The 16,429-nt window shown below is 37.3% G+C and overlaps 1 protein-coding gene across 1 annotated transcript in view; it reads right to left on the reverse strand.

Moving 5' to 3' along the window:
• The window catches only part of ptprma (protein tyrosine phosphatase receptor type Ma), a 796,186-nt gene that overhangs the window by 241,145 nt on the left and 538,612 nt on the right, over window positions 1-16,429 (reverse strand). Inside the window, exon 12 of the mRNA XM_051929399.1 lies at window positions 8,382-8,652. Coding sequence (XP_051785359.1) covers window positions 8,382-8,652 — 271 coding nt within the window. The remainder of the gene's footprint in view (window positions 1-8,381; window positions 8,653-16,429) is intronic.

Raw genomic sequence — 16,429 nt, forward strand, 5'->3', positions numbered from 1 at the left:
CCCAGAATCACCTGGCAAGTGAGACCTAAAACTCCAATTATTTTTATTTGAGCCCCATGAACAAAACCCCATGCAATATTCCTTCAGTGCTGCCACATACTGTACCTTCTTATTAATTAATATCAGATCTTTAAATTGGTTTTATTTGTAGACTATTTGTATACACTCAGTTTGTTTCACTTTTACATACCATGGCAAAAATCAGTAAGTCCAAATGCTGAGAGGGAAGCAATAGTGGGTGTAAATGTAATATTTGTAGTATATTTATTTCAGAAAATAACTACCAAAACTGGTGTCTCTACAATATTGCTTTATCATCAATCAACATTTCCTTTGTTGTATTGGGTTCTATTGCAAAAGCAGTGTTTGAACTGCTGGACCTACTCATTTTCATCTCACCTGGCCCACAATTGTAATGTCCTGGAGACAGGCATCAACATTTTATTATAAATGACTGGGAGATAAGCATTGTCAAATTTTGGGCTGTAGTTGCAACCAGGAAATCGGAGAGCACTATCACTGAAGGCTAGGCACTAACCAAAAGTCAAAGTCTTAAAGCCAGAAAGAAATTTTGAGCATCCTAATAAATCATAGCAAAATTGCATTATGATATAAAATGAGACCTTCTAGGACAAAATAAATGTTACCATTGAATTCCTTAAGTAGAAAGAAAAATAAATACTGGCAATAAAACAACTTCAGATTAATTATAAAAATTAAAGAGATCAATGAACATCACAACAATGATCACTATTTCCATGTTTCTCTATTTCCTGTACTCCATTGTCATGGAACTGAATTTTCAAGCAATAATAAATGATGTCTTTTGAAAAAAAGTATTTTGATAGTCAAGAGGAATTGTTTTTTGGAAAGGATGAAAAAACTGCAGCAACATTTTAGCAAGGGTATTGCACTTAAGGGAAACTATGTTGAAAAATAAAATTGTTTATATCTATGATAGAATTAGGATTTAACGATTGACTCTCTTATTAAAGATGTTCATTTGCTTTGTGAGTAGGGATTATGGGAACCTACTAGTGTCTAGACAACTTAGGAAGCATTTAGAAAGAATACACTTTTGCAACCTGAGTCAGAAATGCATATAGTAATTCGATAATATTTGTCATTTGTATTATTCCTTTTATAGTCCTTTTTCTTAAAGAAGCCAAGATAATCAATATACCCAAAGGCATTGTATTAATGGAATAAAACTTTTTGACTTCTTGCTGAAGAAAATATATACAAATATGTTCAAAATGTTGCACAAAAAAATTCAGTCAAATAATAAAGAACTTTTGCAGAAAGTAAAATTACCTGCCACTGTATTTGTTAAAGAAGACGGAGAAACATTACTAATTCATAGACACTTATATTTATAATATTTGTACTCAAACAAATGTACACTAATAATGCATCATAAAAAGAAGCTGTTATATAGAGAGCTTAAATTTGATATTGAATTGAATCCTTACATTCAAAGATTATCACCTTTATACCAGTTCATGTGAATTTTTAGCATTTAAATGTAACTCTCAAAAGCGAAGTAGTTGATATCCTTAGTTTCTGTGAATGATGAAACATCTATTAGACAAATCTGTTAAGTTACAACAACATATTCATATCTTGTGAAAGAAAATGAATATACTGCTTATCTAATTTTCACTTAGTTGCAAATATTTTGATATTTGTACAATGAGTACTGCTGCAATAAGAAAACAAACCCATGTTCCACAATATTAATACAAAACTGTTCCTCTAAACTGAATTAAAAATCCTGATGCCTTTAAAAATCTTCTGTGCCTGAGATGTACGTTGTAATAGCGTTGAGTTTGTGAGTAGTGAATAATGCTTCTGAATAATTTAGTACTCCAGGTACTGCAGTCATATTTGATCCAATGTCAAATTTGTGTGTTCAAATATACGCCCATGCATCTTCAATCCCATCCAGTAGCAATACAAAATATCCCCATTTGGCTTTAAAAGGCACAGAAGAACAGCTGTGCCTGTAGAGTACAAGTCTCTCCTCAGAAATATTTTGTAATGATCAATGTGGTCAATGTTTAGAAAGCAGTAGTGACAAGGCTGTCAACTTCAGGTAATTTATTTTTCCATATAATATTTATTTTCATTTCTATGTGTGAAGTGTAAGTTAAATGCAATGAGTCTGAATTTTACAATAAACTATATAATTATGCCTAATAAATTAAATATTCACCCTCCTGAAGCAGCTCTTTCTTGCTATTAAAATTCTGTTTAAATGTGGTTCTTAAGCATTGCTTATAGGCACTATTAGCTGCTTAAAATTGTCCAGATGCCCCTTACTTATTAAATAATCTTGTTTAATGCAGCAAAAGGATCATGTGGAGAAGGAGTCTATCCTGAAAAAATCAGTGCATGACAGCAGCCAAGCACATATTGGATGGACATCCATCTCTGGCCACACATAGGCATACCCAGCCACTTCAGAGCCTTTCGTTAAGAAAATATGTCTGCCTTTATGTTGTGGGAGAAAACGGAAAAACTTCGATAAAACTCAGATGAACATGTAAACAATGTGCAATAATGACACAGACACTGACTAGACAGAGAATTAAACCCAGGTCAGTGAAGCTAGTGTGCCAACCCTGCTACAATAGACAGTGTGTTATTTCAGGTTTATAAAGTAATACATTAGCATGGCAGCTAAAAAAATAACAACTAATGATAAAAGGATAGAAAAATGTAAATCCCAATTTGAGATTATTTAGCATACAAGGAAAAATAGTCCTGAGAGATATGTTGGCTATACTGTAGTATACTAATCGAAAAGATATTTGCACAACACAGATGTGAGACATATTCCATGATAAAATGTAAGAAAAATCCATTTTATTTGACATGTCAGTAAAGATAAAGAGCAAAAAAGTACATCATGCAGTGTTTGAATGGAGAGCACAAAAAGGGTTTAAAATGATATCCATGTGATGTTGTGTAACACTTGTTGACATATGAAAGGAATGAAATGTTCACTGATTAGGGTTTGTCTTTGGCCAAAATTCCAAGATAAAGTTAAGAGTTATTGAGGTGATAGCTCTGGAGTCTAAGGGGAAATAATTAATTCCCACAAAGGGACTTGATTTGGACCTCTTTTGAAAAATATATTTATTCATCAAACACAATCCAGTGGCACACTTTGCCAAATATAGTGATAGAAATCTTGAAACTATGAAAGGAAACCACAGGAATGTTAGTTGCTTAGACCAACAGCAAGTGGCATTAATTAAAAAACAAATTGTCCTTCAGATTGCATGTGTACTAAATGAAACAATATACTTTTGTAACTTATATTAAAGTGGAAAACACATTGGCATGAAATGCACGTTGTGTACCAGCAATCTCCATCTCAAATCTCCTAAAGCATATGTACCTTAACCAACAATGTAAAAGGCAGGTGTGTAGGGCAGACACTTGCCAAAAACAAACAATACTTTGCCTTTCAAATGGAGTAATTTGGTCCAGGCAAAGACTTAATTAAAATTTAAACTATCTACATTGAAGACCGGGTGGAACGGTGGCGCAGTGGGTAGCGCTGCTGCCTCGCAGTTGGGAGACCTGGGGACCTGGGTTCGCTTCCCGGGTCCTCCCTGCGTGGAGTTTGCATGTTCTCCCCGTGTCTGCGTGGGTTTCCTCCGGGCGCTCCGGTTTCCTCCCACAGTCCAGAGACATGCAGGTTAGGTGGATTGGCGATTCTAAATTGGCCCTAGTGTGTGCTTGGTGTGTGGGTGTGTTTGTGTGTGTCCTGCGGTGGGTTCGCACCCTGCCCGGGATTGGTTCCTGCCCGGTGTTGGCTGGGATTGGTTTGGGTGTGTTATTTTCCCTGATGCACAGTCCAGGATTAGTTCTCTCCTTATACTCATTGCTGCTGCTATAATCACTTCTTCCTTGTAACTTTAACCTCATTAACTGGGTTAAAAAAATGATGAATGGATGCTATAACTTACTGAGGCCTAAGACACCTCATATTAACCTACACTAAATATAAATTGAATTAAACATTAATTTATTAATGAAACTTTTTTCTATAAACCTCATCATTTACTTCATTTAAATATTATCCAATTTCAAGATCTATGCAAGGTATGTACTGTAGATACCTGTAACTAAGCAGATCCTTGGAATGAAGTTCTTTGAAATTATTATTATTTTTTTATACACAAATGTAGAATTAAAAAAATTATAGAATTGCATCATGGGAAATTGAGGCACTTATTCCATTTATTAAAAACAATACTGTTAACATTTCCATTTCTGTGCAATAGGAGCTTTTTAAGATACAGATCATTATATTCACTTTCCATCCATCCATCCATTTTCCAACCCGCTGAATCCGAACACAGGGTCACGGGGGTCTGCTGGAGCCAATCCCAGCCAACACAGGGCACAAGGCAGGAAACAATCCTGGGCAGGGTGCCAACTATATTCACTTTCAAAAACAAAAATTCCACATTATGTTTTTCCACAATCAGTTGTACCTTTAAAATGGTGAATGTTTAATATTTTACTAATGGCAGTGAAATACCAGTTATCACTGAACTGCTGTAATTATTAACTCTTTCAAGGCTGATGTCAACTTTTGTCAAAAGGAGGAGTTGACGATGGCAATCAACTGTACACTGTGACAAAACCATTACATTTTAGTTGGACTCTCTTTGCTAAAAGGAAAGTTAGATTCATTGGTTTGACTGAGATTTCCTGTGCTCTCGTGAGTAGCAAGACGTACACAACGGCAAAAATGGCACTGACATCTGGCGAGAGATCAAAGTGAATGCATAAAGCAAAATACTCCGTGGACGACATTTTGCCTATTATTTCTGAACTGGACTATGACTTGTCAGACTCATTTTTTGGTACAAGTGATCGAAAACGAATGTGAGGTTCCAGTTTCAGCTGATCGGTCCCCAGCTAGTCATGGTACTGACAATGTTCACCAGGGAGGACTGCCACTTAACAATGAGATTGTAATGCACTGTGACTGTGACCGCTGCTGTCCCAGCCATGCAAAGACAGCCTGACAGCAAGCCTGACGCACATTCTTGGCAAACTGGCAGCCACAGCAAGCAGCAAAAGACGTTTTATGTTGAATTCTGAATGAAACCATTGTTTTTTGGAAAAAAATATTCAGCCCTCAAAGTTAAACTTCTATACAAAAGATTGAAAATGAGGCTGATACCATCTGCAGTTTCTATGTATAGGCAAAATGCTCCAGAAAGGTAGTATAACAATGCTGCAATTAAATAAATTGTTTAATTTTGGTGATCAAATACTTACTAATATAATATGATCATATTAATATGATCAAATAATCTACATATAAAAGCAAAAAATGTCCACAGGTTAGAAAAAAAAAACCAAACCAAAACAGCACCCAAAACTCATCTGTCCCATACTTACCCAAAGTCCTGCACCGTACTGTGAGAAACAGAGGCCAACTCACCATATTACCACATCCATCTAAGGACAGCACTATGTGAGAAATTTCTGTTGACTTTATCAAGGAATCCCAGTTTTGAACGGATTCACCAAATATTCCAATAATTAGTGATCCTGACTGCTCTAGATAGGTCAAATTATATACAGAGGAAATCCAGTTCTTCAATGTGATTAGCTCAGAAGTCTTCCACGTAGAATCAAAATCTATATATATAATTCTCTAAGCCGCCGCCAGAGCGGGCAAGACACCCATGAAAGCACGCAGGAAGGAGCCACGCCCACACCCATGAAAGCACGCAGGAAGGAGCCACGCCTACCAACTCTAAGACCATTGGATACGACGAAAACTCGCAGAGCCACGCCCACCAACTCGGACGCGATGCCTCAGAAAACACGCCGTCATTTCTGTTTGTCTATGCTACAGTCCACATGCAGCACTGAGCCACGTTGACTTTTCGGTTACGACGCACGACTGCATGCAACATCGCAAACTGTTTTACACGCTACATACAGCAATTCGCATCTGCGACAAACATGCGTCTTCTTAGATGGTCCTGCAGGAACACGGAAAATGTTTCCCCGCCCACCAACACTCCTTATTCCCCGTCCACCCTCGCTCTCTAGGCATTCCCACTGCCTGCTCATGATGCCCGAACGCAACAACTCACCGACCACCCCGTAAGTCGCTTTCGTCTGTGCTAGGAATCCACATGCACCTCTGAGCCACGTTGACTTTTCATTATGCTTTTCGGTTATGACGCATGCACCACCATCGCAAACTGTTTTACACGCCATGGTCTTAGAGTTGGTGGGCTGGTCTCCATGAATTGCTCTTGCGAGCGGGCACATGACCAGGCGGTGTGTATGCTTTGAGAATGAGTGTGGACGCGGCAGGACCATGTAAGAAGAGGCATGTTTGTCGCGGATGTGAATTGCTGAATGCAGCATCTAAAACAGTTTGTGAGGGGTATCCCATGGGATCCTTAAAACAATCCTTTAAAACTGAGGTTAAAACACAATGAAGGAAGCAGTCTTTAAAAACCAATAAGCCCTGTGCCTCTGTTTCATTAGCGTCTCACCTGCTTCACCGATGCAGGCCCTGCAACAGTCGAGACGCTCTCTCAGCAGCTGACCTTCTCTGTGCCTGACTCCACTATAGGCTGCAACAAAATTATGAAAGTACGGGCGCATTTGTTTCACACAAGCTGTGTGTGGGTGGGTTGGTGTTAGTTAGTTAATTAGTTACTCGAAGGATTTCAAAATTTAATATGCACAAGCGGTAACACTGCAAAAGCAGCCCAAACCAGAAAAAATGGCAAGCAAAAAGTGGCCGACAAATTAAACGCGTGTGCATTGTACTTACTGAAAGCAGCATTACAGATTTTGCAAATGTTCATTTTTTTCCCTCTGCTTAAAGAACATTTAAAAAGCGGCGTGATTATGCGGCGTATACTACACTGCAGGTTGGTATGCAGCGTGTAAAACAGTTTCTTTGTCGCGGATAATTTGCCTTTTACTATTACACGAAGACAATTTCCTGTTAATACTTTGTTACATTGATATAGCGGTGTTCTCAGTATTCAAAGCGCTATCCACACAGGGAGGAACCGGGAAGCGAAACCACAATCTTCCACAGTCTCCTTACTACAAAGCAGCAGCACTACTACAGCGCCACAAGGCAGTTAAAGAATACACCAGGCTTGATTTTGTTTTCACTTCTGTTTACAGAGATCGGATTGTAGCGTGCATTCTTGCAATGTTACTTTTCTTGGTGGCTTATTACATTACGGATGTTTCACATGTTCATTTTTTCCCCTGTGCTTAAAAGACATTAAAAAAGTGTTTCTCAACTGTGACTCCGGAACATCTCAGTACGCAAGCTATATTAAGCGTCAACAACGAAGACTCGCTACACCTTAATCTACAAGTACTGACACTTATCCCTACCGACGAAGTAATTTTCATCAGCGTGGCCTTCTTCGTCACAGACGATCCCGCTTTCAGTCATGGACAATTATATGTTGCTCTCTCCAGAGGTCTATCTTTTCATTCACTCACAGTGGTATCCACAAACCCACCCCATTCGGACAACTGTGTCGTTCAGGAAGTGTTCACCCATCAATACATAATTATGCGGCTTATGCTACGCCATGGGTTGGCTAGTGCAATTTAAAAGATAAACCTATGCTGACAAGCAAAGAAAGCAAGACCTGAGTGGCCTTGACAGCCTTGATTGCTTGAGGCATGTCTACTGGAGAATGAAATAAACTGTAGGAATTTCTGTGGGAGATTAAACTGGGACACCACGCAAACCAAAGTTGGGCAAAGTCCTACTTCTTTCACTCACTTGATAATCAGTCCAAAGCTTTCCTTTTATGGGATGTCACCAGCCTGTTGTTAGGTTAAAATTTGAGTCACACTCCCCAGTGTACAATCTCTGTTATCCTACAGGTCTCTTTCCACTCATGTGGAAACTTTCGGCATATCTGAAATAATGGATGATGAGGACATGGGGCTTGACAAGAATCTGTTTTTAAAATCAATTAATTTTTGTCTGTCAATCAGTTGTGTGTTGAAAATGGTCATGAATTAGAGCACTTATGTATGGTTATGAGTAATGACACTTCTTAAACTTAATAGCTTCTACCACTAAACTGTTTCTCAGCTGTTCTCAGTGCTGGTGGAGGGTCTTTAATTGGTTCTCCAAAACAATTTACTTTAAGATAATTAACTCTTGCTTTGCCAAATATTTAAGTGGCAAAATATAGCTTTAGAAATGAATAAAACTAATGATACCAAATTTAATTTTTTTCTGTGGTACCTGCCACAGACATGATTCATAATATCCTTTACCACATTGCAGTGCTCAGCTGGAAACATGTGTATTTCTTCTTCACTTTATCATCACTTACCCCATTTGCAGTGCTTATAGCCTGATAGTAAATGCTATAGCTTTTATGAGGCAGCAGGGGGACATTCCAATATCCATTATATGTTCTGTTATCTCCGATTGTGAACGGCTGAGAGTAGATGCCACCAGCAGGAAACTCAGCAGTGAAATAGTACTGAGAATTTAAAAGAGACATATTTTGGAAATGGACTGGCACTGGATAGCACTTCAAGATTTCAGCTGATTTTTTGGATCTCCGCGGCCGTTCCTCTTCAACCACCACTTGGTAGGCACTGAAAGAATGAAAACGAAAAATGTTAGCATTTAGAAAAACAAATTGTGCACTGACCTAATTTATTCTATTTTTAAACATCAACTGTCCAAAGATATGTTTTTAGGTTGTACAGAAACTCTAACTTTCATTGCTGTGGTGGTGTGTTTCTCCTGCTGCTGGTGTGGACTAGATACAAAACTGTATGACAGAAAAACCTCTACTAAAAATGTGATTAGTGTTTATCTGTACGAAAAGGCAAAGACAAAACACCAATGGAGACAGTAGTTCTCATATTTATAGTAAATGTCCCCAGAACCTGCCCTCTTAAATAATAGTTCTGGGATTTCAGGAGAGAACTGGAGGAAGTCCTAGAGACCGCCTAAGAAGAAGACTTCAATCTAGGGTATAAAGCTGGGAGTATTGATAATCGTAAAGTAATTCATGGCAAAGGGCAATCTGGTGGGTGTTAGGAAGGACATAGAAAAATTAGGTACTTATGAAAGTTGAGAAAAGGAGATTGTAATTAAAACCACTTCAGGCATGTTTTAACTTTTCTTCTCCATTTTTAATTTTAAAATAGTCCTGTTGTTTGTCATCCTGTGTGGTTTATAAAAACAAAATTTTGTGTGTCTTTGGTTTCCATGTCTTTGTTTATTTTTTTGGAGTTGGGCACTGGAGCACCCCTACTCCTCATAGCAGATAAAAAAATGAGCTATTACATGCTTACATTAAATATTATTTAATTCAGTCAGTCAGTCATTCTCCAACCAACTATATCCTAACACAGGGTCACAGGGGTCCGCTGGAGCCAATCCCAGCCAGCACAGGGTGCAAGGCTGGAACAAACCCTGAGCTGGGTGCCAGCCCACCGCGGGGCACACACACACACCGCACACTAGGGACAATTTAGGATCTCCAATGCACCTAACCTGCATGTCTTTGGACTGTGGGAGGAAACTGGAGCACCCGGAGGAAACCCACGCTGACACGGGGAGAACATGCAAACTCCACGCAGGGAAGATCCGGGAAGCGAGCCCAGGTCTCTTTACTGCGAGGCAACAGCGCTACCACTGCGCCACCATGCCGCCCCTATTTCATTACTTTGACATATTGTTCTCAAATATAAGTGGCCTGCTAAGCCTGAAAATAGAAACTTAGCCTCTGTTTTAATTAACAGTTGCTCAGGTGTAAAGTGACAACAACAAAACACACCTGGACAATAGCTGAATTAAATTTATTAATTAAAAAAAAGTAAGATTTTTGAGTACAGCAAACTTTTTCTTTATGAACTGTATTAATGTTAATAAACAAGATAATAGATTCAAAGAAAAAGAGTATAGGAAAAATAAACTGGAAATAGACCAAAAAATGTGAGTTAAAGAAATTCAAAGTAACAACAGAACTAAATTATACTTATACAAATAAAATGCACAAGGCAGTTACATTCTTGAATGAACAATACCTAAAATGAAATTACTAAATGAAAACAAAAAGAACATTTTTATCTTTCAAGTCTGAACAAAAGAATCTTTAGAAAACACACTTAAAAATAAAATCAGGATTAAGGCTATAATTTTATGGCACAATAAAATCCTACCCAAAATTCTATCAAGTGAGCAGATCAACAACATAATGCCACAAGACAATGTCTGATCAATGCTTCTATGCATTGCTGCCCTGTTTATTGTGTGAACCGTACAAACTTTGTAATTGGCAAGATAATGAACTGATATCTGCAATGGACAAGTGCTCTGTCCGGTGTTTGCTCCTGCCTTGCGCCCTATGCTAGCTGGGATTGGCTCCAGCACCTCTGGTCTGGATTGAGCAGGTTAGAAAATTGTATGATATGACATGATATGAACTGATAATAATCTCACTTGAGGATATGTCCACACTACTATATTTTTATTTTAAAACTACATTTTTAATTGAAAATGATCTACTATATATCCACACTACAGTTTTCACAGTGTTTATAAAAGTATCTCTGTTTACACTAAAACATCTGAAAATGCATATGACATAGACCTTCATCTACAGTGGGCATGTGTGCATTGGTGGGAAACTCTTTGAAGGGATTGAGAAGTGCAAAATTCAGAGCCCTGTGAAAATTCAGTTCCCTTGTGCTTTAGGTGTTTTCAAAATCTTCAGAGAGCATAGGACTCTGATAGTGCATTCATACATAGAAAAAAAAGAATTTTTTTAAGGACCTGCAGCTAATTGATAAAAGTAATAATAATCCTTAGAACTGGCGAAATCCAAATGTTAAAGTGACACTCCAAAAAAAAAAAAAAAAAAAAAAAAAAAAAAAATCAAAGTGATCAGCTCAATGTTCATTCACGAGAGAATTGATTATAAGCAATCCACAGCAATCTGAACACATCTTGGACTACATAAAATTTGTAAAACTAACTCAAAAGAGAAAATAAATAAACAAACAAATAAATTAATATACTGTATGTGTGTATGTGCATGTGTCTATATATTCACTTTCCTGCACTGTACTTTCATTACCTCTGACCTGTATTTCTTGTGAGTTTTGCTGCATTCTACAGTTGTCCACTTCATTAAGCACCTTGTCATTAATTTTGCTGCAGGAAGTACCCCTCCTTATTGAATGGATCAAGTTTAAATGATAAATATTGATATGAGTCAGTGAACTAAGATATCTGCAATCTGATTTTGTCTACTATGGTATTGCCACCAGCAGTGGAATTTATGGCAAAACTATAGTGATTGCACAATTATTTGCCTTTTGCACATGCATGCAGCATTCAAACTGTTAAAAATGCAATTTAGAAGCATACAGGTAAGCAACACAGTAAGCGACATAGAAAGCAACTTTTCTATGCCTGTTAAATTGTAATATGGTTTTCTTTGATGAACCGTGATAAATCAGTGAATGAGATGTTGTAATGAGCAGGATAGACTCAAGGAAAAGCCAAGTAATAAACACGAACCATCCAGAGTGCATTGGAGTCACCATTTTCAGAAATCTTCGTTTTCAACCATCCACACTGAAATGCTACACCAGCGTTTTTAAACGTACAGTATATGGCTCTGGAGAGTATTATCAGAAGTATTTGTTTCCGAGGGTTGAAAACACAGGGTAGTGTGGATGGAAGACAAAAATTGAGATGAATTTCTGAGTTTTAAAAAAACAAGAAAACAAGAAAAAAAAAACAGGTAGTGCGGATGGAGCTTGAGAAGGGCCTGGAATATGAGGCATGGGACACTAGAGAGCCTTACCTAATCAACAAATTATCATAACGGTTAGAGCCCATGCCAGGTTTCAGATTAATGTAGATGTGTTAAATACCTAAAAAGAACATGAACGAGGAGCCATGGACAGAGGCCAGGCCAGACTACCAATTGCAAATTAATGCCTATTATAATTTAAGCCAATAGCTTAAAGAAAGCTATAATTAAGACAATAAATGACATATTGGGTAACCCATGGATGACCAGCAGATAGTATAACTTCTGTAAGGTCTGAGAACCATCTGTAAAATTTTCTTTAGGAAGTATGCATATTTCCTTAGTGCATGGTTTTATATATAAAATCTAGCTTCCTTCTACAATCCACCTGACACCCCAAAGACACTGGAACAGGGGATTCTTTGCACTTTTCAGCTGACAGGTGTCAGGTCATTGGCCTTTAACCTGAGTTTGGTCAAACTGAACAGGAGCACAGTGTGTAGTGCTGGGAGAGCTGGAACGCAAAGTGGGATACAGCATTCTGAGCATTTTGCATAGTCAAGCTCTTTATGAGCTTCAAGTCCCAGGGACTATACCCTTAAGTTCGATGTGGGATGACACTTGAGTGATAATGATGTTTAGTAACAAAATCTTCACTTTGTTTTTTATACACTTCCAATGTGTTTTGAGAAACTGTAAAATGTCAATGTGCCTTGCTAGCTGTGATGAGAACCTGTTACTTAGTGAGCCAGGTATCTTGTTTATACACTCATTGGGCAGGAATGGAGGTGAGGCTTGACTTTTTAAAAAAACTGACAAATTTCAGAAAGCCTCAATTATTCCTTGGAAAGAAGCCTTTTTCTTAATTTTAGATGGTGAAAACAAATCTGTATCTAATAAATGGATCCACGTTGAATGTTTACCTGTGTCATTCTATTGCTAATGAGACTGAGTGCATAAAGATTTCACCTTCCCATGTTGTATGATTGTGTCATTTTTTACTTGGTGTTATTGTTTTTTCTGTAAACAAATATATTTCATAAGCGAAAGCTTAAAGCCAGTATCTCTGTCTGACTAATACTAGATGGCTAGGAGGTTACATCATTCCTGCGCAGTCTCTTAAGGGCACAAGGGGACACATTTGTGACATCATCTGCTGATGGTAAACTGGATTAAAAAAAAAGGCTTGAAAGTAAAAACAGCTCCAGTCAGTGAGCAGCCTGCCATACTGGTCCCAAAGGTTAACCATGCAGAGTGCAGCGCAGAGAGGCAAGAATTTACCAGTAACAGCTACATAGTTGTTTTTTATGTTTATTTCTATCCCCCATCTAGAAACTCAACCTAAGAGGTTAGTTGTTAGATTTGTGTTATGTGCAAGCCATAGGTGATCTGACAACACACTAAAACGACATGTATGCTGTTTCACCTGGGACTATTACTTGGGTCAGTATGACACTTCTTACATTACACTCAATTCTGTCAAAATAAGCTTTGGCACCCTGAAACCTTGTAACTGAAACAGCACATTTACACTATCCAGTAACACATTCTGTCCATTTCAGGAATGGAAAACTTCAGCTCTTCCATTCCCTTTTGTAGTGATATCTACTCTTTTTTCTTAAGGAAGACCAAAAGAGTAGTATACAGCTAATTAGCAAGATAAGTGTCTCTCCCAGAGTCAGACACAAATGAGATTTAAACCTATGAAGCTACTATTAAAATTACAACCTTTATCTACCAGTAATAACAGATTCTCAGGAATACAGACAGGAACAGAAATTTCAAACAGAATACAAAAATGAATTTAAAAATTTTGATTACTTTCCAGGTTTTTCTTTAAAGGAAACATATACTAATTAGTCACTGTATGCATTTCATGGCTTTTTCAAAATGCTTCAGGGCACATAGTTCTTAAAGAGAGTGAAGAGCATTAGCAGTAAATAAGTCTATATGATATACAAAACAAAATCAAAAATGTTTAAATTTCAAATTGAAAATAAACAAAATCAACTGGATGTGGTCAAAATTTAACAAATTAAAGACCAGAAAATAACAGAAATGCATTTATCTGTATCTATTAGAGTGTACGGTGGGATCTGGTGTTAATGACAAGGATATTCCTCAGAGGATGCTAGTTATTTTCGATTCATTATGTATAAAAAATATCCGCTGGCTTTCATTTTTGCTCAGACATCTGTTGATTACCATTACTTATTCAGCAGACACTTTTATCCAAAGTGACAAGTTCATTGTGTAACTGCACAATTCCAAAATTAGAGCAATTTCATGTTAAGAGACTTGTGTGTAGGTGGTGCAGATTGAACTGGAAGCCTCATGGTTTAAGTTTACAGTCCAATGCTGTAGTCACTGGGGCACATTGTTCAAAGGCTGTGACATTGTGAGTTTCATTGTGAGAGCATATACTGCATACCACTGATGAGCTCCACTAGTGGGACAAAGACCAGTGAGTAACACAATACCCTCTGTCATGCTGTGATTGTACTCATGGAAAAGGTAAAGCATATTTTGATAGAAGATGGAAGCATTTCCTGACTGGCAAAATAATGACCTATGAGAAAAAAATAGTTTTACAACAATTAAAATAGTTAAAAAATTCTAAAGTAAGATAATACATATTTTAAATTATTAAAGGATGATAGTGAGACCAGCTATGTTATATGGGCTGGAGGGGTGGCACTGACCAGAAAGCTGGAGACAGAGCTGGAGGTGGCAGAGATAAAGATTTGCATTGGGTGTGAAGACGATGGACAGGATTAGGAACGAGTACATTAGAGGGTCACCTCAAGTTGGATGGTTTGGAGACATAATCAGAGAGGCGAGATTGCATTGGTTTGGACATGTGCTGACAAGAAATGCTGGGTATATTAGGAAAAGGATGCTAAGGATAGAACTGCCAGGCAAGAAGAAAAGAGGAAGGCCTAAGAGAAGGTTTATGGATGTGGTGAAAGAGGACATGCAGGTAATGGGTGAAACAGAGCAAGATGCAGAGGACAAGAAGATATGGAATAAGATTATCCGCTGTGGCAACCCCTAACAGGAGCAGCCGAAAGAAGAAGATAAGAATAAAATACAGCATGAGTTCTTTTTAACATCACAATGAAACAGGTTAATTAGGCCACCGTGAAAAATAAGCCTATGTAATACTGTACATAAGCCATAGTACCTGTATCAGTTTTTATAACATATCACTTAATGGACTGATGCTTCTTGGCTGACAGATGTAACTGGCTGAAGATGAGTAAAATTCACATTTTAAAGGATAAAGTGAAAACAAAGTGATACTCATAGCTGATTATATAAAACTAAACCACACAGTCACTTTTAAAGTCATTAGGTTATCATAGTTTTGTTGGGCTAGACCACTACAAAAATAAAATGCAAAAATAAAGTGGAAAAAAGGTTAAAATGCCTGCTTAATTTACAATTAACACTGTTAAAAGTAATTTAAATTAAGTCTTTTTTGCTTCATTTTCAGACAGCAGATGAAATGATACATAAATACACTGTATAAATAACCTAAGCACTAAAGAGGCAGCCAGCATGGGTGATAAAATTATTAACATGACAGAAAGATGCATAATAGGACTCATTTCACAGCACTGCCACCTCCAACACAGAATTTCATCTCTCCTCCTCCAGCATCTGACAAATTAGCTTCTGGAAGCATCCAGACCTCAAATCTATTTGGTGTTTAATAATTTAAACAAGTAAAGGTCACATCGCGCTTTTCATTTCCTCTTTATCAAAGTCCCACGGATACCCGAAGGAAGAAAAAAAAAAAAAAGAACCTTATTGAGCCATTATCTGTGACTGTGTTGTCACGTATGCTGATACAATTTAACCCATTACAGCCCTTTGTGTAATGTGTAATGAAATAAATGACTTCAGTGATTGACAGCTGCTGTAATTTGTTGGTGAAATATGCCCCACTCCAGCGTCCTTAAATTAAGTTAACTCACTGAGCGTAATTGAGTTGGTGAGAATATCCCATCAGAGCACATGTATTTGTTTGCATCAATTAAAATGTTATTACCAATGATACTGCGATTCAATGAGTCAGGGACAGAGACCGCCAAAGTCAATTAAATGATATTAAAACTCTTCTTTTAAATCATCAGTGCAGATGTATACAAAGCAAGCAACTCGTGCATTACTTTAATATTCTGTAAATTAATGAAACCAAGTGCTAATTTTAGAAAATCAAGCTGTCCAATGAGCCAGTTGTTTATCTTTCTCCTTGAGTTTAAGTCTGAAGTAGGTGCAATGAAGTCTTTTGAACTACAGCACCTTTAAGCTAAGGCAGTAACATGTTTCATTTGGATAAAAAACCAAACATTCTAGCAATGAAGTATTTGCTCTTTTAACAGCAATGTGTAGTGAAAGCTTTTTAATAGGATGTCTTTAAGACAAATTCCAATTAAGGATTCTGAAATACTGTAATTAGTTCCTCATTATCCTTAATTCAATTTAGATTTTCAAATCATTTACAGCTACATTTAAGTTAACAGGGCATTACTAACTGAAATTATCAGTATTAAACCTTTGTCAAGTCCAGCACTTAAAAACAAGATGTACCG

Source organism: Erpetoichthys calabaricus, chromosome 6 (genome assembly GCF_900747795.2).
Source record: "Erpetoichthys calabaricus chromosome 6, fErpCal1.3, whole genome shotgun sequence".
NCBI classification, from domain to species: domain Eukaryota; kingdom Metazoa; phylum Chordata; class Cladistia; order Polypteriformes; family Polypteridae; genus Erpetoichthys; species Erpetoichthys calabaricus.